Source organism: Sebastes fasciatus, chromosome 4, assembly GCF_043250625.1.
Source record: "Sebastes fasciatus isolate fSebFas1 chromosome 4, fSebFas1.pri, whole genome shotgun sequence".
NCBI lineage: Eukaryota > Metazoa > Chordata > Actinopteri > Perciformes > Sebastidae > Sebastes > Sebastes fasciatus.
In genome coordinates, this window is record NC_133798.1 from 7,240,617 (window position 1) to 7,264,797 (window position 24,181).

A 24,181-nucleotide genomic window follows, 5' to 3' on the forward strand; every position below is an offset into this window, starting at 1 on the left:
TGTACTTAGTTACATTCCACCAATGCATGTGTGCAGTGAATAGTTGTTTCTTGTGTACTTGGGAGCAGAAGCTCATGAGGAGCGCTGGAAGTCAGCATTGCCCTCTGCCTCCATCGCCCACTCTTGATCTCCACCACATATTCTGACTGACACACACACTCTCCCCTCCTCTACCATCTCCTCTCTCCAGCCTGTCTGTGATGTGTCACTCCCCTCCTCCGTCCCTGATGATTGATAGGCGCGAGGCCCTAATCTAAAGGAACATTTCTCCGTGCTGTCCGGCTGCTATCAGCCCAGCAGCTCCCATACGCCCAACGTGTGAGCCCATGGCAGGCCTGGCGCTGGTGGCGGGACTGGACATTGGCACGCTGATTACCAACCAGATCAGATTCCTGGCTTCTCCTACAACCACCGCACCACACCCTGCGTACTTTTCTCTCTCTCACAAAAGTACACTTGAACATGTGTGTATATAACTTGTCAGTGTGCTCCATGACTTCATCCATCCAACCCCCCCAACCCTTTACATTCTAAAAATGCACTGCTGCAATGCTGTAGTAAAAAGCTGGAGACACACCAACCCGACATCAAAGAACTAGTGGCGCCGAAGGCCACCCGTTGAGTCTCTTCGCGTCACCTTTGTCTTGGCCAAAAAGTTTCACTCAAACACACCGCAAAGATGTCACCCGACATTTCGCACGTACGTTGTGCGCCTGCGTGAGAGGAAATAACTCTCAACACCAGCAGGCGACGGTAGTCTGTATTCGTCATTCAAAAAGGGAAACCGGAAGACCGAGGACGGCGGATATACAAGCCGTTTTTATGATACGTCTACCGACCATTTTCACAACACTCTCCACTCACCACTTAGCTTCATTCCAGATGTTCATGTCGTTGTGAAAATATCCGTGTGTTGGAATGATCAGATGAGATGAAGACGAACAAAGAACCTTCTGTGTTTGCCCTTTTGACTTTACACATTTTCTTGCTTTCCTCACTTCTGTTTCTCTTCTTGTGCACTGAAGCTGAACCGCCAATCAGAGTTGACGAGTTGAACCAACGGTGAAAACACTCGGCCAACAGATGCCCACCAACGGCCCCAAACTGCTTGTTGGGTCTGGATACAATTGTAACTTTGAGTAAAATTACAAACTGCAGCTCGCAGCATTCATCCAGAGGAAGCTAGACTCACAAACACAAAGAGTTGAACGGGGAGTAAGCTGGGGGTAATGTCCGATAACTCTGCAGCGGTGTGTGTTCTGTTGGCGCTGGCCCACACTACCAGGCTGGGGGTCCTGATGTGGGTGTTTCATGAATATTCTGCCTACTCTCCTCGTTATCTGGGGAGCCTCTGGGCAGGACGCTCAGTGTCGGTATATTATACTGATATAGGAGAGAAATAAAGTAGCTACAAGGGAACATATTACTATCATATTAAAACTATAAATAACTATAAACCGATACATGCGGATTAAACTGTGAGGTATAAATATAATGCTGATGACTGGCAAGTATCAGAGGATTATTTTTTCTCAGGAACGGCTGGAGGGAATTTCTTCAAATTTGGCACAAACGTCCACTTGGACTCGAGGATGAACTGATTAGATTTTTTGTGGTCAAAGGTCACTGTGACCTCACAAAACACGTTTTTGGCCATAACTCAAGAATCCATATCATAATTATGACAATTTCACACAAATGTCCAACAGGATAAAATGATGAAGTGGTGACATTTTGGACAGACATGGATGTAAACTGTAACTTGACTGGTTGGCGGAGGCATACGGCCACGAGGTGGTTAAATATTTTATGTTAGTGATGATAGAAATTTCATGCAAGAACAAATATGTTAAGATCTAAGATAAGAAAAGTACAAAACCAATCAGATGTGTGTTAAGTCCATATAGTAATATTATAGGAAAATGATACAGAGCCTGAAATGATAAAGTAATTGAAGTCATGTTTAATGTTCCGGTACTTGTTGATAGTGTTTTCCAACGGCATAGTGCTTTCATTTTGTGTGCGTTCCTGTTGAATACCACACATCCCCTGCTGCCTTAATGACATATATTAGGATGTAATGTAAAAAATAACACTGGGTTCTGCCCTAGTGGCTCGGTCCGAGACAGTGTGTTTGTTTCCCATTCACAGAGCCGGGGCTGTGTATGAACGCAAAGGCAGAACCGTGAGGACATATTCTCTGAATTTGATAAAAAGTGTACTGAATTAGAAAAACAGACTCCAAAGACCGGGCCACAAATAGATCCATTAGTAAGGACAGAGACATAACTAGCACATGAACACACTCGTGTCTCCTACTTTCTGCTCATTTTCCCCATCCTCATATCTCTTTCTTATCATGTTCTGTCTCTTTCTCTCTGTGTCCTCTACAGTATCTCTACCTCACCAGTTTCCTTCCTTTATTAGACAACAATCTCTTGTTTTCCCCAAGTCTTACAGTAGTTTCTATGTCTATGGCAGCACGAGAACACTACATGTGCTCATATCATTTTGGCTATAAAATCAACTCTATGCATGCTCCGTAATTTAATAATAATAATAATTCACATGGGTTTTTCTTTTTCCACTTTGTCCATCCTGGAACTTTGATTCTAAATGAACCTTTCAGCATTACAAACTGACTATAGGTAGGAACTATATTGGTTTACAGCAGGTTTGTAGGAAAAAAAAAACAGGACTTCATTTTATTGCAATGTTTTGAAAATTATTCAGAAAATAAAAACCCCTTGTACATTAAAGAAAAATGTGGAAAAAGAAGCAGGAATAGGGCTGTCTGAGGAGGTTTGGGGGGGAATTTGCAAACAGAAACATTTCCTACACTGGATCATTGGTATGGAATATTTTTTTTAATATTTAAAATGGAAAAGTTGACGTACTCTGAGGATCCAAAAAGGCAAAATTTTACCAGATGGAATAGATGGATTGAATTTATAACCCCAATAAGAGCAGAGTGTGTATGACTACACTGATGTTTTTTCTTTTTTTCTTCCTTTCCTCTTCTTGCTGAGAATACTGAGAGAGAAATGTGGTTCTAATGTATATAGTTACATCTTTAATAGAGTGTGAGATAGGCATACATATAGCATATGTAAGAAAGCTTAATGTAACTGCTGACAGTCTAATGGAGAAGTATGCATGGGCATGTAGGCTGTATACATGTGGCAAATTAATATTGATGTGTAGATGTGTTAAATCTTATGTGGAAGGGTATACACGGCCAAACACTTTAGAAAGTAAGGACTGAGTTATGACCCACAAATACTGTGGCATCCGCATGCCTCTTTCTGTGCATATGCATATACTGTACATGCATATAAAAACAGGAAAAGGGTGTTAGCTACAAATATCTGTAAAGGTTTGTATACACTGTGATAGGGCCTTTTCCAAATAAAAATAAAATTAAGAAACAAGACAATTATTCAGAACAGCAGCCTTTGGTCTACTTTATGGAATTCAGCATCAGGGAATACAAACCCCGGTGTGTAAGACGGAATAGACATGAAAGAAGCTGAATCATACAATCAGTTTCCTCGTCAGAGCCTTCTTCTTATTCCCTTCACTTGTTACCATTAAACAGATTAGTAGTACAGGAAGATGCTTTAGTGAACCGTATTTGTGTACTCTTTCTAGATATGGACACAGAGTTAGAAGAAATAGAATCTCAGTGTTTTACAGCCCTTCTCATGTTCCCTCTGTTTGTTCGCTTCACTCCCTGCTCTCTTCTTGCTCTTGTCTGTTTAATTGATGAACCTCTAAATGACCCTGAGTGTGTCGAGCAAGCCTATCACTCTTTAACTTTTCCATGTCTCCTTCCCCGGCCCGCGCTGCCGATACCGGCCTGATTGAAATGTCCTTTTTTTTTCGCGGGAGCCAGAAGGAGTTGTTAAAGCAGACATGAATTAATGATTGAATTAATTATCGGAGTCACATACCGTACAATTAATTTTGTGGCTTTGCCTCAGTCTTTTTTCATCTCCCCGTCTGTGCGTAGAGAATGTCAAGAAACATTTTCTAATTAATTTATGTGTGATTATCAGGGATAGTTTCTGGAAGGTCTCCACTTTCAATTTGTGACAGGCTACAGCAGAGGAGAGAGGGAAGGCTGGGAGAGATGGAGGTGGGAGTGTGAATAAGGGAGCAGCTTTGCTCTCACACACACACACACACATACACTCATTGAGGTGCGCACACTCATGCACTTAGATTTTCTTTTTCTCCCAGACGTACAGTTTCACATCAGAATGATTCATTCTCCTCGAGTCATGACTCTCCAGTCACTGTTGTTTTGCTTTGAAACTGAATGTGTTTGTTTAGATCCAGACTTTTTCAAGTCAACCTTAATTATTAGGGGTTGGAAAAAAAACAATTCATCGCAATTTTTTTTTTTACAGTTTTGAAATATATTTTTTAATGCCAGAATCTATATATTTACTTAATTTTAGTCTAAGCAGAGGTAGAAGGAAGTTACCGCTTTTATTGTTGTAGTCTGAGTAACTTGACGTCATATTCGTTCCGTATCCGTCAACCAAAACAAACCAGCCGGCTGCCGCGAAACGAAACGAGAAAGTAGAAAATTTTTAGGATGTTAATAAAGGGAACTGTATATACAAAATACATCTATGGAAATAAGATTGATTGGATTATATTCACCAGAAGTATAAAACATTACATGTCCCTTTTATAAATTAAAAATAAAATACCACTAATTTGGGAGGGGAACATGATAAGGGCCTTAACCCTCTTAGACTCACAATAGACCCTTTTTTGTCTTTTTTAGGGGGGTACAGGGGGTCTTTAGGGGGAGATAGCAGGTCAACAGATGTCACAGAGAAGTGGTGTACATCATCTGAAAGCTGGGAATCTGAAGATTAATTTGAAATGCTGCTCAGCACTGTGTGTCAAGTTCTTCTAGTCTAGAAATAAATATTAATTAATGAGTAAAAATACATTGTGAGAGTGTATGAAGGTTAGAACATTATGATAGAAGTGTATGATGGCCATCCCCATGCTCTATTATGTCTCATAAGTTGTTGCAGCAATTTTTGGGTTGATACCATTTGTTACACAGATTTTATATTTTCACTCTATAGCTCTAAAACTGAACCTGTTACAGCCTCTCAAAGACAGTAAGGTCGGTCGGGATTGCCTGTGATCCCACGGGTCTCGGGGTAACAGCGGGTTGTGCTTCATTACCTAGTCTTTAGACCCGGTCTTGAAGAAGGTTTTACCTAAAATGTACACATTGCACACAAAGTGGCACTAATGGGCTGCTGAGGGCCCCTGTGGTTAACCACACTACCAGACGTCCAGCACCCATTTAACATGCAATGGGTGTATCCTCTTGAGACAATGCTCAACAGATGTCATGACCCTGTGCATATTGTATTAGAGCGTGGCACATTTAGAACCGACAGACAGACCAGTTCTAACACTGACTGATGGAAGTGGTTTACATCATTTTAAAACAGTTTGTTGGGTGCACACAGTTTCCCTCCATCTGTCTTGTGACTGGTTGGATAACGCCGGACTCACTTTCTCACACACATTCATACAGAGGCACATTTTTTTTTATCAGCAATAAATGAAACTCCCCAGCGGCGGTCAGGTGATTGAACTCCAAAATGAAGATTTTGCATGTGAATGTCAGCATTCGTTGCATTTGTTGTCTTCAGTGAGGGGGGACGGGAGCTCATCTCATCAACAGTAGCCCTGTCACTTGTTCAGTTTTCACCCCCTTCGTCCTCTGAACAGGAAAAAATGCTTTTAGTTTTCTCGCCCTCATTTTATCTTTCTTCGCATATTTGTGAATTTGCATGTTTGCTTCTTGCTCTTTTCTGCTGGAGTATGTATTTTGTAGATAAAAGTTCAGCAGTGCAGTTAAGAGAAATTAGTTGGGTAAACAGTGGTAAATGTCAATGATAAAGTTCTGTTGAAGCTCATCTGATTAGCAGGGCTACGCAGGTGTCTTATCTTGCCTGTGCAACAGAGGGTAAAATGGAAATGATTGCGTGGTCCTGAGCAGTAGATGCCTATCCCAGAAATGTCTATCTGCCGCTGAGCCGAGCCTGCCGGACTCCAGGGACCCAGGGGTGCTGCATGGAAGATCATGGAGAGAGACGAGAAAGAGAAAAGGAGGCGCAATCAGGTCTCGGTTGTTGTTAGATTGAGGCCTTTTATCAGCCAGCATTATAAATGATGTGAGTTGTCATTAATGCGAAAAACTGGGTAGGACTCGTGAATGCAAATTTGAGACTTTTCAAGGGCTTTATGAAAATAATGAAACTAGGGCCGACCTGAATGCTTCGTTTTATTCATTTTTTTTTTATTTTATTAACAAAAGTATTTAATGATAATGTATAAATCCAAAAATAGCCCATGAAATAAGGAATACTCCCACAGCATTATTCATTTTCAACATTAATTATTAGTTATTCTCAGATGGATATCGCTGTTTGTTGTGTGTAGAGGTGCGTGTGTGTACAGTAGTGTGCCAGCGGCACTGAAACGGGGGAGATGCAGACAGAATAACATGTCAGCCTGCCGCGCCACGCTGTTACGCGAAGCCTCGAATAAATTAGAATATTTCTCAACGAAGCTCTAAGCCCAAAAAATGGTATTCAGGACATCCCTAAAGGAAACATAATTGATCCATTTCTTATTGAACACTGATAATCAAAGTTGTGAAACTAAAAATTAGCCATTACAGCACCAAATTAATTGTTTAGTGTTATGAGGTCTTAAAGCTGCAGTGGGTAGAAATGGAGCAAATATGATTAAAAAAAAACGTATTTTTACAAAACGTCTTGACAGTAGTGGTTGAGGTAGGTAATCTGGAAAAAAATCATGGTCCAATCAGAGCTGATCTGGAGTCTGCCGTCCAGCTGCTGTCTATGAGAGCCGGCTGTCAATCACTCCCGAACTCCGACCAAACGGTCAAACTAGGCAGCGCTGATCAAATATGAATCAATATTCTGTTACTGTAATGACTATTTCTCTCCTCAAATGTTTTCAGAATCATCTTGTAGTGTACTGTTTAGCTGTAAAATTAGAAAGTTTGTGACCCGGCAGCCATGTTGAGATCTGTTGAGGAAATACCAAGCACCGCCCACAAGCCGGAGCACAGCCAATAGGAACGCTCCCATTTTTCGTTTTTGGAGTCAGACTGTAAACTTTGTGTGTGTCATTCTTAGAACTAAAGTCTAACATTGTGTCGGCAAACTGAGCTTGGTGAGCAAGGAGTCACATACTGTATGCAAAAACCTTGCATATATCATGTACCTGGTCATCCAATAGGAGCAAGCAGCCTTAAACAGCCTGCCTGGTTTGGATATCACTTAGGAATAAAGGGGAAAAAACAGAAAGGTGTAACCCAACACTGATGTTCTCCTCTATCCGGCCTAATTGATTTTTAAAAAGACTATTGTTGATATCAAATGAGCACATCGCGGCGGAGCTATTGATTTTTTGACACCACACAACAGGAAATCTTTATCTGCGTGCTACTCCGACCCCACACTAATAGGTGGGGTTTAACCTCTGCTGAATGACAAATCCCAACGCCTCCAGTTGCCACTCTCTCTCTAGTCCTCACGGGGAACACAGGAGAAATACTGGAGTTCTTTTAATGTTAGAAAATATGGGGTTCTGTGTTTACACATGATGTCAAATTAAATTTTATCTGCCAAATATACATCTTATATATTGGAAGGAGTATAAAACTACAGCTTTTGCTCACAATTGCTTCCGTAATTTAAGAGCTACTATATACTATATATACACATATACTCAATATTACAGGGCCAGACAGGTATCAAAGGTACCATTTTTGATCATTTGTGTTATGACGTTTCCTTAAATTGTTCTGAAATTAATAATCTGTGCCCTTAAAGGCCATGCATGAACACCTATTTTTGCTATGAGTGATGGGAGACAACACACTAACTTCTACCAAAGTAAAAGCACTTTTGGTCGTTTTACATGAGAGATTTCTATATTTCTTTTTTCCCCCCTCTGTGCTCATGTCACTGGTTTGGAATGAGCGGCGCTCAATTGGAAAACGGTGATGTCACTTAGTTTTGGTGGGTTGGTTCGTCACAATGAGCAGCCCCTTTCACATTACAGTACACATAGTAATTTGATTCAATGTCAGTATTAAAAATATTGATTAAAACAGCTTTAAGTGGATTTTTTTAAATTTTATTTTCCAGTCATTATTTTTGCTTTTATGATATATGTATTCTAAACCATACCCTGTATCAGGTATCCGCAAACCTTTGTAAAGTCTGCAAAGACGTTTTGAAAGTAATCTATTTCCATCATTTACTAGGATTCTTTTTCACAAAGCAATGGCGGGTTTCAGTGTTCATACAAAATACCCATCATTTTGCCTCACTTAAAGCTGCAGTAGGCAGTATATTTTTGGCATCATTGGGCAAAGATTCCAATAATAACGTTTCAGCATATTGTAATTCAAGTGTTCTGAGAGAAAACTAGACTTCTGCTCCTCCTCATGGCTCTGTTTTCAGACTTTAAAAAAATCTAGTCTGTGACGGGAGACTTTGGCCAATCAAAAAAACAAAACATCTTTGCTAAATTCAAGATTCAATTCTATGTTCTCCTATTTCTCTTCTTCACAGCACTTCCAGTAGATTATACTTTATCTTTTGTAATGTACAGGATAGAACTAGATTTAGCCATTCCCATATGGTTAGTAAGTATAACAACATGAGATGATACTGTAAGTCGGTTTAAGAACAGAAAATGAAAGTGGACCCAAGCTACCTCCTAGAAATATTACTTTTAATACAATCAATCACGAATGTTGACAAACCATTGTTTCCAAAATAAGAAGGACACTTCTGAATTGTCTTGATAAGCACTGCCACCTTCAGAACAAGCCCAGAGTTGGAGCCAGAACGAATCTGGGTAAGGGTACTGTTTTAGATTCTTCCCAAAGTTGTGGACAGTTTCCACCATTTAAGCATAATATGATATATCAGTTAAGATAACAGCTCACCTGCAGGTTTAATTAATTTTCCTTCTAAATGACTACACCTGGAGCTGATCATCTGAAAACGCAACAATTAATCTACCTGATTAAGTATAGATGAACACTTTAGGCCTTCATATTATGTCCAGTAGGGCTACATGTTAAGTAGACATCTAAAAGGGGACATATCATGCTCATTCTCAGGTCCATACTTGTATTTTGGGTTTCTACTAGAACATCTTTAAATGTATTAATGTTAAAAAAATACTTTACTTTCCTCCTCCTGTCTGTCTGAATATACATGTATTCACTCTCTGTCTGAAACGCTCCGTTTTAGCGCCTGTCTCTTTAAGACCTGCTCCTGAAAAAGTCCAGTCTGATCTGATTGGCTTGTGAGAATAATATGGTGCACCTTTACAAAGGTAGTTCTCAAGCCGTGGCCGGTATATTCTAATGAGCCTGCATGTGACATAGGAAGGGGAGCCAGATCTGAATAGCTTGTTGAATCACATGTTTTCTGATCTAGACATCCCACAAAAAATTTACTGATTTGTCTTATTCATAGTTGGAGGGTTGATAGGAACTCCAGATACCCAAATGTATGTGCACAAGCACTGAAAAAGTGAGTATTTCATGTAAATGTCCCCTTTAATAAATTGTTTTTGTTGGTAAAAATAAATCCTTTATTTAAGCATTAAGCCTTGATGATGGCTTCACTATTGAGGTCAGAGGTCGATGGACCCCTTTGAAAATGGCCGTGCCGGTTTTTCTTTGCCAAAATTTAGCCTAACTTCGGAGCGTAACTGAGCCTCCTTCCCGACAAGCTAGCATGACTTGTTTTTTTGGATTCCTTCGGCTTTCTAGTTTCATATAATATCTGTACCTTCACTATAGCTCTGAAACTGAATACTGCTGATACAGCCTCTGAAAGACAGTAAAGCCGGTCGAGATTGGAACTTACTGTTCCTCTTAAAGGGGACATATCATGAAAAACTCCTTTTTTCAGTGCTTGTGCACATACATTGGGTATCTGGAGTGCCTACCAACCCCTAAACTGTGAAATAAGACAACCCAGTCAGTTTTTTGTGGGCTGTCTAGATCAGAAAACATGTGATTCAACAAACCATTCAGATCTGGCTCCCGTTCCTATGTCACATGCAGGCTCATTAGAATATACCTCCCACGGCTTGACTACCTTTGTAAAGGTGCACCATTTCTTTTTCAGACTGGGCTTTTTCAGGAGGGGGTCTTAAAGAGACAGGCGCTAAAAAACGAGTAGTAAAATAAAGTGTTTTTTTAAACAATAAAGCATGTACACATGTTCTAGTAGAAACCCAAAAATACAAGTATTAACCTGAAACTGAGCATGATATGTCCCTGTTCAATTTTCTCCCACTTTAACATCAGTGATGTCTGCAATAGATAGTTCCATTTTTTTATCAGTTTTTTTTTTTCTTATATACTATACATATATCACTCATTAATAAAGTAAGTCTCCAATAATGGATTTAATCTGTAAAACATAATAATTTTGCTTTTTTTTTTTTTTTCACGGGCAGAACTCACTAATTAAACAACAGAACAGTTGGTAATGGCAGTGGAATTGTACTGATCCAAATGTCCTGGAACAATATAATCAACACTGCTCTGGTCTCAGCTAACGGCTGTCTGACACCTTTAGCTCTGTAACTCTCCCCCCCCCCCCCCTCCTCAAACACACACACACACACACACACACACATCAGTTAATTGCGTTAGTCATTTCATTAATGGCGGACTGATTGTTTTATTGTGTTGGCTCGTCAAAGAGGCCTGGACGCCCCAGTGGCTGCTGAAGCGTCCGTATTGATAAGCCTTTGTGTGTATGTGGGTGTAGCTGGTGACGGGGTGTACACACAGTGTGTGCTTGGCTGCTCAGTGTCAACGAGCCATCTTGTGGACCTGTGTGTGTTTGAGAGAGAGAAATTGTCAGGTGTACTGTGTGTATCAGAGCTAAATGAACGAGGCAGTGTGGATGCTCTGGAGCTGGTTGATATTGACATCCAACCTTGTGTTTTTGGGAATGGGTCATCTAGCACTGACGGAAAGAGGGGTGTGTGTGTGTGTGTGTGTGTGTGTGTGCACAGTACAGTACAGTGTATAACAGCGATGGGGATAGTATCATACAGAGCAGTGAGGGTAGTAGCAGCCAATGCAGCCATATTGATAAGGAGCGCTGGGTTATTATGCAGGTCTGTGGTGGGCAGAAGGTAATTAACAGGGATTAGGATTGTTGGAGGCATCATGTTACCCCAGTGAACACAGTTTATAACCTGCTGGGATTAGCAAGCAGCGCTCATTAGTGGAGGTGCAAAGATAGCACTTTCTCTCTCCACCAATATGAAAAGGTATAGTGCTTTATTAAACAACTACTTGATCTACAGTCATTGATGCTGCCTCTAATTAACCAGTTAAACTCCATCATTTGCATTTGCAATTACATATATGGTAGACCGGGGTAAGACAATGATCTCCCCTCCCCCCCATGTGTGTTATGTAATATTTATGTAATTTATGGTGCAGTTAAAGTAAGAGCAATATCAAAATTTGAAAATAAAGTTAATGTTATGCAGAAATACCAAGTTTGGGTAGATTAAAATGACTCTTGAGGGTTTCGTGAGAATCACTCCCTGGGGCATCTTCCCCGATCGTCATGATTTAATTACCCTTTAAATGTGTTTACTTAAAGCTGCAGTGGGGAGAAATGGAGCAAATATGATTTAAAAAAAAAGTTATGTTTATAAAACGGTCACTATATCCTGACAGTAGTGCATGAGACAGGTAAAACAATCGTGTTCCTCTGGTGTCCTCCGGTGCTCATAACGGCATCTGCAAGATTTCACAGACCGGAGGAAAACAACCAATCAGAGCTGATCTGGAGTCTGCCGTCCAGCTGCCGTCTATGAGAGCCAGCTGTCAATCACTCTCAAACACCGATCAAACGGTCAAACTAGGCAGCGCTGATCAAATCAAGCCCTCGGTCTGGGTCTCATTCACATGAACGGATGAATAACTCTGGATTCGGCTTTTAGTGCGTTTTACAACTTTTAGGACCTAATGATTTAAATAAGGGCTATTAGAGTGTTTTACTGGGAAGTTCATTTACCTCCAAAAAAAAAATGATTCGCTAATCTACAGACGTCTCTTTCCCAATCTAAGTCTATAGGAAAAAGTATTTTTGGGCCCAATGGCATTACGTGACGGACACGGAAGTTGTAATTCTACCGTTTGGCTGCTACGAAAATTTGCTTCGAAGTCCGGCGTTCTTCCTGGAGGCTTGGGTTGAACCCACAAACTGATATTGAAATCAAGTTAAAACAAATTACATTTAATTTCTTCAAATTAAGTCGACTTTAACCCATATAGCCTAATCCTAAACTATATGCTGTAGAAATGACGTAGTTCCGTTCATTTGGGGTGCCTGTACTGACTCACATATAGCTAACAGGTGGCTTCAGATTTGCTGTTATGGTAACGTTACAGTTGGCAGACAGGCACATTTTTACAAAGTCAGCAGACAGCCTCGCCTTTATCCACCATTTTTCTTTCTATGGCGTTGAATCCAAAATTCTTCCGCACAGTATTTCTCAGATGGTTTTGTGTCATGTTTATCTATTATTTTCCTCCATTTGCTTTAGCAAAGGGAACAACAGTTGCCTAGTTAACTGATAGATCAACAGGACAAGCAATAGACCTTACATAACACCTTATAAACATTTGATTTTACCAACACCAAAGAAATGCACTTCAACTTGTTAAATAATGTGTGTTTTAAATTGAATCAAGAGTTCAGCTTCTCTTGCAGCAGTGGGTTTTAATGTTAGGCCCATCTATGTACAGTGTACCTCAGATGACTCCATGAACACATTTGGATATTTAAGTTGGCATCAAGCCTGTCATAACAGCAAATTACATGTTTGATTTACCTATAGGCATGCTTACATGAATGAATATGATGCAACAGGCCATGAAAGGAATCGGATGACATATGTTTAGCCTTAATATCTGACAAACTAATGTTTGTGTTGGGCTTGTTTATAAGTTAATATCTGTGTTGGCTCACTGAGGTCAAATCCTTGTACCGTTTCACAATGAGGGTCAATTGAGCTGGTCAGCCTGATAAGAGTACCATGTGGTGAAGATTGGCCAATGGCACAGAGGCAGACTGGACATTGATGGAGTGCTGAGATAAAGAGGGTCAGAGGCCCCATGGGACAGGAGATAGGATACTGGCTGGACAGATGCTGGACTTCAGACTCTGTAGCCAGCAGGTTAGACTGTCTGAGGAGTCATGTTTGGGTTAGTGCTTGACCTGGGACAGAAATCTGACACTGACCCGACTTTAAACCTGGAACAACCCGAACCTGGAACATTTGTGTCCAAACCCCAACAGAATTTGACAACCATCATGTGTCGGGAGGCCAGACCCCAACAACTCCGATATATCCTCTTTAATTTGGTGTATTCTAACAAACTGTCTTCAAAAATATTTGTGAAATCGAGCTCCACTCAAAACCTGAGTCATTCGATAAAAAATTCAGCCCAACCTGACCCAACCACAGCAGGTCAGGTCAGCTCTTGTTGCGTCTGGCATCAGTGTCACGCTCTCATGTGCACCGGGGCAAGAGAATGAAAAAGTAGGGCTGGTTACAGTGTGACATGGCTGGTAAACAAAGTGTGCCGGTACCTGTTTAAAAAAAGTGATACAAGTGATAGCACTTAAAGCTGCAGTGGGTTGAAATAGAGCTAATATGATTTAAAAAAAATATATATATTTTTATAAAACGTTCACTATTTCCTGACAGTAGTGCATGAGACAGGTAATCTGAAAAAAAATGATGTGTTCTGTTGAGGAAATACCAAGCACCGCCCACCAGCCGGAGCACAGCCAATAGGAACGCTCTCTCTCTCTGAAATGACCTGTGATTGGTCAAAGTCTCCCGTCACGGCCTAGAATGTTTTAAAGCCTGAAAACAGAAAAAAGTCTAGTTATATCTCTCAGAACACTTCAATTACAATATGCTGAAAGGTTATGTTTTTTTGTTGTTCAATGATGCCAAAAATATTCTTCCTACTGCAGCTTTAATGAAGCACATAAAGTCATTTTTTTCTGAGAGCACAGACTTGGTTGCATCAGTGTTGATTGTAATAAAACAGATACTATCAGGTCGTCTAGTTCTGTAAAATTTGATCACTCTGTGGCCTGTGTGTAATTCATTATATTGTTGCAGAGCGTCATGGCAACCTTGAGCTGTGAGTTAAGGGAAACATACCACTTCCTGTGTGACTTTGCCACAACAGCGAAACAATATTTTCAACCGCTATTTGCCTTTAAGGACTCCTTTTATTAAATTAATGTTGACTTCTCACTGCCTTGCGTCCCTCCTACTTTCTTCCCTCAAACCACACTCCTTCCTGCTCCCTCCTCCCCTCCATAACCCCAACACCTCCCCCGCCTCCCTTCCACTACCACCACCACCACCACCTCCTCCAACCCCCCCACCGGCTGTGGGAAAGCCATTTTATCAGCGTCTGTCCGTTGTTCTCTGGTGGGGATAGATACAGAGAAGATAGATGAGTGTTTTGACATGGAGAGTGTTAGACAAACACTCTTATCAGGCCCGCCACTTTAGACCGACCCCCCGAAACAGTCGCCTGAACCATGGGCGAGATGAGAAGGGGAGGGGAGGGGGGGACGGGAGGAGAGGAGAGGAGAGAAGGGGAGGCTGATTTTGAATGCGTTTTGATCAGACAGAGAGGTGGACGGTCATAACGAGAAAGACTCCCACTGTTGCTCGAACTTGTTCATTTATCCTCAGATGTGCAAAAAGTTCTCTCGACTACAGCCTGCTGCTCCTACTGCACTCAGAGCTGTCTTAAGTTTTTAAATAGATGGATCAGTCCTCCATGCCTCCCAGCTAACTGGCTCTATCTGGGCTGCAGCAGGCTCAAACCACAGCCTCACTGCCACCCTTCTACAGTTATCAATTTGAGGAAGTACACAAGAAGTTTCCCCTGTTTGAACCGGCCAGGACAGAAAGTGCTCAGCTTGTATCAAAAACTCCCCCTGCTGTTGAGCTGTTGACAGTAACTGCTGCAAGGGTTCAGGTCAAGTTCAAGCCACATGCTGCTTTTGCTATTGTTTTATTTTGTTCTGCCTTTTCAGCCAATGTGATCTCTGCTAAATGCTACGGGTCATGTTTCAACCATTAGTGGTTTTGAAGGCCATACCATACCATAGTTTCTACCAATACTTAGTATCTATTAATCAGTATGTTGATGCCATAAGCAATTCCCAAAATGCCAAAACATCTAAAATCTTCTTAAAAGCTTTACTGGTAAAATGTTATTGGTAAAAGTGAGTTCAGACTGTATATGAAATATAAATTTAAAATGATGTGATGTGTGAAATGCTTACAAATGTTGATATATTTTTTTAAATAGTCATATTTGTCATTGATGGCACTGCCTGGATAATACTAGTTTTTAATGGTAAGGTCAGTATCACTTTGGTACATTGACATTAGGGCCGAGTATTGAAAAAAATCTGGTGATACGATATGTATCACGATACAGGGGTTACGATTCAATATATTGTGATATATTGCGATACTGTAAGCAAGACCATATATTGCGATTTATTTAAAATCTAATTTTAGAAAAACTGTCAGTATAAAGAACACACCACCATATGCATAATATCTGAGTGAAAAAAAGTTAACTTTTTCATGCAATCAGAACATTGGGATCTGCATTTACATTTATCACAGTCGCTGTAACATCCAACAGCATCATAGCTCTACTTTGAGATGGAACATCTCTGCAACATAAATAAAGTATTGACTGAGTTAATCTTTGCATGTAAACTATCAATTAAAAATCAATACAGTGTTTTTAAGAATCGATACAGTATCACAAAACATAATATCCCGATATTCGATATTTCCGATATTTTCTTACACCCCTAATTACCACGTGTCCAACGTACAGTCGGCTTATATCAGCTGTTATATCAGATGTTAACCGCTCCTCTCTTCTTTCCTTCCTCTAGATGACCTGGAGTTAAGTGAAGAAGGCGGTGACAGCAGGGTGGTGGCTAGCAGGGACCTCCATCCAGACACGACGTGGGGCCCCTACGCAGGAATCCTCCAATCAGAGGGCAGCACAGATGATCAGGAGACGAAGGTAAGAGCTCTGATGCGATCACTGTCCAGTAACCACCGTTACTGAGAGTGAGATATTGTAACTGTTTATTAATTATTTTATTATAGAGGAGCTCTTAAATTGAAATGACATCATTCTAAAGTAACATCATCGTAAGCATGATGAAATACCCATTGTAAAAAAAAAAAATGAGAAGGTTTGAATTCTGATCCTAAATTTAAAGTACATTTTTGTCCAATCAAATTCAGTTACACTAATTAGGCTACAAGTTGTTGTTGAATTTCTGAATTTTGAGATGTTTCTCTGTTTTTGGTGGCCTTGTCAAGTGTTACATGTAAACCACTGAAGATTACGGATATTCTAAAGCATAGTGAATTTATGTTATTCTGCATTATGAATTGATGACAGCACACAGTGCACAATGACTAGGGTGACCATGCATGATGTTTGTCTATATTTTCTAAATTCCATGAGCAATATTTGACATACAGTAACTATCAAGCAATTGAAAGTTCGTATTAAGCAGTATTTTAAAACAGATTAAGGCTGTCAGTTAGTGTTTACACTACACACTAGAATAATGTTGAAACTATGTGTTGATTAATTGATTAGTTTTCTTGATAAGAAGATAAATTGATCAGAATTGTAATGCTAAAAAACAGCATTTGTTGCAGCTTCACCATCATTGTATATTGAATATCTTTATGTTTGGGCTGTTGGTTGACAAAACAAGCAAACGGGAGACGTAATCTTTGGGAATTCATTTGCATTTTCACATTTTTCTTACATTTTATAGACTAAATAAAATTTGACTGCTAAAAAAATAGTTTGATTTGATAATGAAAATTATTGTTAATTGTAGCCCTATTTTTGACTCTTCTAAATTGTTAAAAAAACGAAAACTAGATTTTCTTTTGGCAGTTAATTTGACTGACATTCTCATTTAAATCATCATTATTTGACAGTGAAAATACGTATAATTTATTATTTATAAATCTTTACATGCAGCCCTAAAGTAAGACACACCAATCTTATAATACGCATATTGTATATTGTAACATTGGGGTGAGAGTATGTTGTTGTTTAACTGCAGCGGGCTGAGGTGAGACCTCCAACTAACTGAAGAGATTTCAATTGGAAAGGTCAAAGGTCAGAGGTCGGATGGTCGGGTAGCAAAGAGAGACAATGAATAAACACCTTATCACGTATGTGTGTGTGACAGCAGTTGGAAATGAAAACAGCTGTGTGTGTGTTTGTTGTTTGGGAACAGTGTGTGGGACCGGATGGAGCCCTATCAGAGGCTGGGTTTGTGCATCATGTGCAAGTCCATCTAATCATATGATACTGATGCTGGGAGAGGCTTCCTGGCATGGTGCACGAATTCAGACAAACACACACATTCAATTCAATTGAACACACACACACACACATGCCGGGCCAATCATGCCCACCATCATTCCTACCTATTTTTATTTTGCAATTGCTCTACCTTGCTGTACCTGGTTTGCTTGTCTTATCTGAAGTTGTTTTAAGTTTTTTGGCGCCAAATGTTGCTCAATAAATTTTAGTTCAGCTGAGCCCAATTTAACCGGTCCGCACGGGTTTAAACCAGTTCACAAAAAGGTCCACCCAGTTCAAATAAAGCCAGATGGAGTTTATACCACACACTCAAGCCTTTCCCCATCAGTACCATCTCCTCTCCTCTCCTCCTGTCCTCTTCCTTCCTGTCCTCTCCCACCCGTCTTCTCTTCTTTTCTCCTCTCTTCTCCCCTCCCGTCCTCTCCTCCCATCCTCTCCTCTTTGCTCCTCTTTGCTCCTCTCCTCTCCTCTCCTCTCCTCTCCTCTCCCCTCCCGACCTCTCCTCTCCTCTCCTCCCAGCCCTCCCCAGACGTCCGCCTGTCTTTTATCTCCACATGGCGCCATCCTCCTGGACAACAAACCCCAGTGATTGATTCCTGCTTGATAGGCTCTCATTTCTAAGATTTCGTTTATTATCAGTGAGGTTCTGAGTGTACAGATAGATGTCTGTGCATGTGTGTGTGTGCACGAACACACACACACACACACACACACACACACACACACACACACACTCTCACTCACCCATCACCTTTTGTTCTTCCCCTCCCTTCCGCTGCCCATACCGTCCTATTCCTCCTCTAAACTGTAAAGTCAGTCTCTGCTCTTTTGAGGGCTTTGCATTCATATGGAAAGCATCTCGTTCTGACTCTTAATGCCCATTTTCTCTCTTCTTCCTCATTTTCTGCCCCCCTCCTCTCCTATCTGTGGACTGAAGAAGTGAGGAGACGGACCTTCAGTATCTGCTGGAGATAGTGGCCGTAATCTCACATTCCTCCTGTGTTTCTCCCCCTGTCACTCCACATCCTCCCCCTCCTCCATCCATCCCTCCATCCCTCCCTCGTGGGTCAGCAGGGGTCAGGGCTATCCTCCTCAGTGTGTTGGAGAGGAGAAATCTGCTCCTGCTGCGCCGCTAAAGCCCGAGCCATCACACTGCATTCCTCGATTAGTTATTTGAAGAGATTTATTCCAAAAACAGTGGATGTAAAGGACAAACTCAGTTTACATACCTTTTTATTTAGATACAAGATAAGTATTTAACCTCTTAAGCCCCAGGGTGCTGAAAGGTGTGGTTCGTCTAGACAGACATACCCAAATTAAATCAAGAATAGCTCAACAACTACCAGGTCTATATGCATGATCTTGGTCTCTATGGATAGGTAAGACCTCAGAGAATTCATTCCCAGTGCCAGTAACATTGTGACTGTTACTATGCCTGAGTAAATTGTAATGAACCAACAGAGGTGAAAGGAAGTTATCGCTTTTATTGTTGTAGTCTGAGTAACGTGACATCATATCTGTTCCTTATCCGTCAACCAAAACAAACCTCAGCTAGCCGAAACGAGAAAGTAAAAAAAGGTTGGAGGGTCTGCGTGGATACGACCTGCATCCTCACATGTTAAATCCAAAGTGGTAAACACTACACATCCAGTAAAGTATGGAAACACTTTGGGTTTCACAACATTGACAGGAAAAGCAGAGCTAGACATCACGGCTAAAGCGGCGCACTAACTCTGTCATGGACAGGAAACGTTATTGTATCACGGTAACTCATCTCATCTCCGTGGTGAAATGGGCCGACGCTACAACTGTAGAGCACCCATATACTGACATTTATGTTAAATGCAATCAAACGGCCCCGATGGAGCTGACCATGGATGGATAAAGAGAACGGAGCTGACGGGAGAGCTAGAGACCACCTTGGAGAAGTTAGAGGAAGTATACACGTGTGACTACGTCCAGTTTTCAAAATAAGGTGTTAACAAAGTGAACTGTATATACAAAATACATATATAGAAATAAGATTGATTGGATTATATTCACCAGTAGTATAAAACATTACATGTCCCTTATAAATTAAAAATAAAATATCACTAATTTGTGAGGGAAATGTCTTTAATTCTTTGATTTTTGCATTGCTGGAAAAAATATAATAAATAATGACTGATATATTTGACTTCACGACATCTCTAACTACATACATACTGAAAATCTAAAAATTTTACTGGATTAATTTAGATATTTTCCAAAGTAAAGGTCCCTAGAAGTGTATGATTCAACTTTTTCCCATGGTCTAGTGTTAAAAAAGTGAACAAAAATCTCAATAAATCGTAATACCGAATCGCAATACTTGTAGAATCGCAATACTTAAAAATCGCAATACATATTGAATCGGTACCCAAGTATCATGATAATATTGAATCAGGAGATAGGTGTATCGTTCCAGCCCTAGAAAGCATAGCCCAACGTCATTTTTTCTGTTTTCAATTCATTAGCCATGGAGAAAAAACTGTACGTCCACACACACCCGTCTGACAGAGCCGGTTGGAATCCCCTTGAAGGAGCATTTTTAAACTTGCAAACTCATCGTGGTGCAGACAGTGCATTTTCATTTCCAAGATATCGTATGTAAAGTATGTAGGGGTAACAGTTTGTGATGTACATTTGTATCTTATCTAAGTAGAAAGATGTGTCTTTAGGCTGGACATGGGACGTGCCTTGTTGAATTCCCTCTATCGTTCATCTCCCTGCTTTGGACATGCCTTCACCATCTGCTCACCTCCATATATGTGCTTTTTTCCCCCGCCAGATCTTTCTCAGTTGTCTATCTTTCCTCACTTCTATCTTACTTATACCACCTGTCTTCCTCAGTCCTCATCCTCACTGGGCTCTGTGAAGCCCCCAGGCCTTGCCCGCCATCTCTGGGTGAGATTGGCATGACCTCCTCTGCAGTTTCTGCTGCCCCTTCCAGCATCGCCCTCTCTCTCTCAACTTCTCTCTCAACAAAATTTGCTTCTTATTTTGCCCGGACAGATAAGCTATCAGTTTGATACGAGGCCTAACCGGCAACACAACTACATTGCGACACATTTTGGATGTGCGTGCACACTCAAGTAACACATAAACAAGGATAAGATATTAAATGCAATTACTATTTTTGGTAACACTTAATTTTACAGGTCCAAAAATGTCATGGTAAGTAGGTGATAGTTAGCAAGTAACATATTTGACATTTCTTTGAAATTACCCCAATATTTACCTAAAATATATACAAAATTACAGGTAATAAATTGCTGGTAATTTCTTTAATACATTTCCAGGAAAATAATATAAAGTTAATTGATAGGCATGATGCAAACGCTTTATTCCCAGGTCCGCTTTTTACTGGTAAGTAGATGACCTCATTTATATCTAATATTAACGTCAGGGCAGCAGGGGGTGGATCATAACCGCTTCCCTTATATGTAACTTCTGCATAACAGGCGTGTAACTGAATTGTTACATCTTAACTTCCAACTAATTTCTTCCTAACTTCTGCAGAGCAGTCCATTAAATTGAAGGTAGTTTAAACATTTTGGGGTATTTATTAAGAAATTTCAAAGAAGTTACTTCCTAATTATTATCTGTTTACCAGCGGACATGGAAGTAAAGCGTTTGTAATCGTGCCTATCAATCAACTTTGTATTCTTTTCCTGGAAATATATTACACAAATGACCAGCTATTTATTATTGCTTATTGGGAAATAGCAAAGTATAATGATTAAATAGTGTTGTAGTCATTTTTGTTAAATTTTGAGGTAAATATTGAGGTTATTTGACAGTAATTTCAAAGAAATTTCAAATACGTTACTTGCTAATTATCAGCTACTTGCCATGGAATTTGCGTACCTGTAAAATGAAGTGTTACCCTATATTTTTTTATCTGAAACAATATAAAATGAAATGTCGTTGATGTTGTCTTGGCATGGATGTGTGCTATCGTATGGGTGGGGGTGAGTTTGTCAGTTCTGAGAAATCAGGGTGGAGCAGAGAGAGAGGCAAAGAGAGGCAAATGAGATCCAGTCCTCGCTCTCCCTCCAACAGATCTCCTTCATTAGATTGGTGGCGTGTTAACTGGTCTGTGTCATATGGAAATCCTGCCATTTGCATCTCTTGAGAAAGAGGCGTAAAACCATTTATCTATTTAAATATATTCTGGCTGATATGGCTGTTGGACTTTAGAACAGGGTATAATAATGTTTACTGATCAACTGATCAGCTGGCTGCTGATTCCTCACTGTTTTTGGTTGAGTGAACAACCACGTCCTCCTCGGCGAGCCTCCCCTGGCAACCCAGGAGTGAGCACACCACTTCTGCTATTCTGATTGGATCGCACATAACAAATCTGATATTATATCTCCTCTCCTTCTGATTGGATCCTGCTTTAATTAACTGATAGTGCAAGTGCATGTGATTGGACCAAAGTTGTAGGATTGTTGTGAAATTTCAGCTCAGATGAAGTGAAAGAGTGATGAGGCTGAAGTGTACGTATACAGCTAGAGTTTGTTGCATCTGTTGCATCTTCCCAAAGGACAGATGTCCAAAGTGAAGTCCCCACAGTGTACCACAGGAGAAACTCCTCTTACAACATTGTCCCTATTGTTCTCCCTCCTTCAGCTGCTCACCCCACCCCAATCCTGTCTTTCGTGGAAAGGCAGCCTGAAGGCACGATCCTAGAAGGAGCAGAGTAGGGGAGTTCAAAGCGTTATCACGCGCCGAACGTCTTTTCATCATGTTTTAGAAACAAGCGTTCGCACTAATCCCCCAATAATCTCTCCAGGAGAACTGGGGCGATAAGGCGCGCCACCCACGGCTTTTCAAACACTTTTTGGGTAGTCTCTTCTCAGTCCCTATCTCTCCTCCCCTCTACCTCCTCTACTCTCCACTGTCTCCTTCCCTCACTCCCCTGGAAGGACGAGTGAAGGTGATCACCGTCTCCTCCTTATTCTCTCTGGAGCTGTTTTCTTTTTCTTCATTTTTTTTTTTTGCGTCGACTCTGAGCCGGTTTGTTTACATCCTGATTTTGATCTTTTTTATCTGGACTCATCAACAGTGTTTCTCTGCCTCTGTTTCTCTCTCTCCTCCGCCCATCAAATTAGAATGTTAATTAAAATGGTGCTCCTTCAGAAGATGACAAATCGATGATTACGCCGAGTGTTGAGACACCTTCCGCGATGCCCCCCAGAAGAACGCAAAACGCAAGGAACGTTCTTAAAAAGGAACTAGAGAGCAAGAGTTTCTATCTTTAAAGACTCGGGAAAATAATAAAGAAATGTCCCCGTGTTTTTAAGTATTTATACATCAAAGTACCTCTCCTATCTTCCTGTAAAATGTTGAACGATTTTTGATAAGTAAACCTGCACCCTGAGGCTTATACAAAAATAAAGTCATAGTTAATTTGGGGTAACCTCACCTCTCCCATCATATCAAACCACGGTCGGAGGTTTGTTTTTTGAAGATCATTTGTCAAAAGCTTTGTTTACTTTGCTAAAAGTGTATGTTTGCAATTTAAGTAATTTCGTCCTCGTCTTCCACCTTCTGATTTAATAGTGCCAGTGAGAGATACGTGGGTAGAGTCAACCATGGCAGAGCCAAGGGGTAGCAAGTGGTGGCCATGGCCATGCCAAGCCCTCAGGAAGAGCGCCGGTTGTTGATGCCAATTTTTGTAGTGGCCATATGGCGGAACTACAACTTACGTGTCCGTCACGTGATGCCATTGGGCCCAAAAATACTCTTCCCCCCCCACTTACATTGGGAAAGAGACGTCTGTAAATCAGCAAATAATTTTTGTTTGAGGTAAATCAACTTCCCAGTATGATTAGCCCTTATTTAAATCATTAGGTCCTAAAAGTTGTAAAATGCACTAATAGCTGAATCCAGAGTTATTTCCCTTCCTCTGTTCATGTGAATGAGACCCAGACCGAGGCTGGAGCGAGGGCTGGGAGGAGGAGTTAAAGGAAACGCTACTGCGCCCGCTCTATGGGCCCGATGGATGAGGAAGATCGGCAAAAGATCCGGGTATTTTTCCACTCGGAGGTCGAGCCATTTTGGCATCATGCGCCACTGAACAACTTTCATAGGAATGAACGGGAGCCTCCAACGCTGTATCCAGTTCTCCATGGGCCGTGCCACACACTGCACCCCCTTTTTGGGACACTTGTTTTCTTGCACTTTTGACATTTTAATCTGAAGTTTTTGCTTGTGCATAACACCATCCCAATAAAATCATAGTCATCTGAGCCGTCAGAAGGCAGGGTGAGAAGCTGGTCGTCAAAGACTGGCAAGACTTGATAACCGTTCAGTTTGGGGATAATGGCGCCCACTTTGGGACTATCTTTCCTCAAAGAGTTTCATTTGTTCATACTTGTAAGTTGGCTCATTGTCACACCATCTTGGCTTACTGGGATATTTGAATAGAACAGAGCCACATTGGTCATGTTATTGGTAACAGCTGTGCTTTTACTACTATGACAAGTTAAAATGCCTGCTGGTTAGGGTTGTACTCATAAGCTCAGTAGTCCTTCAGCAGTCACTGTTGCCTGATTGAATGAATGCAAGAGTGACTGACCC

General features: G+C 40.8%; 1 protein-coding gene across 1 annotated transcript in view; it reads left to right on the forward strand.

Moving 5' to 3' along the window:
* zfpm1 (zinc finger protein, FOG family member 1) overlaps positions 1–24,181 on the forward strand; it is a 122,376-nt gene that overhangs the window by 75,605 nt on the left and 22,590 nt on the right. The window contains exon 4 of the mRNA XM_074631729.1: positions 16,101–16,234. Within this exon, the coding sequence (XP_074487830.1) occupies positions 16,101–16,234 (134 nt within the window). The remainder of the gene's footprint in view (positions 1–16,100; positions 16,235–24,181) is intronic.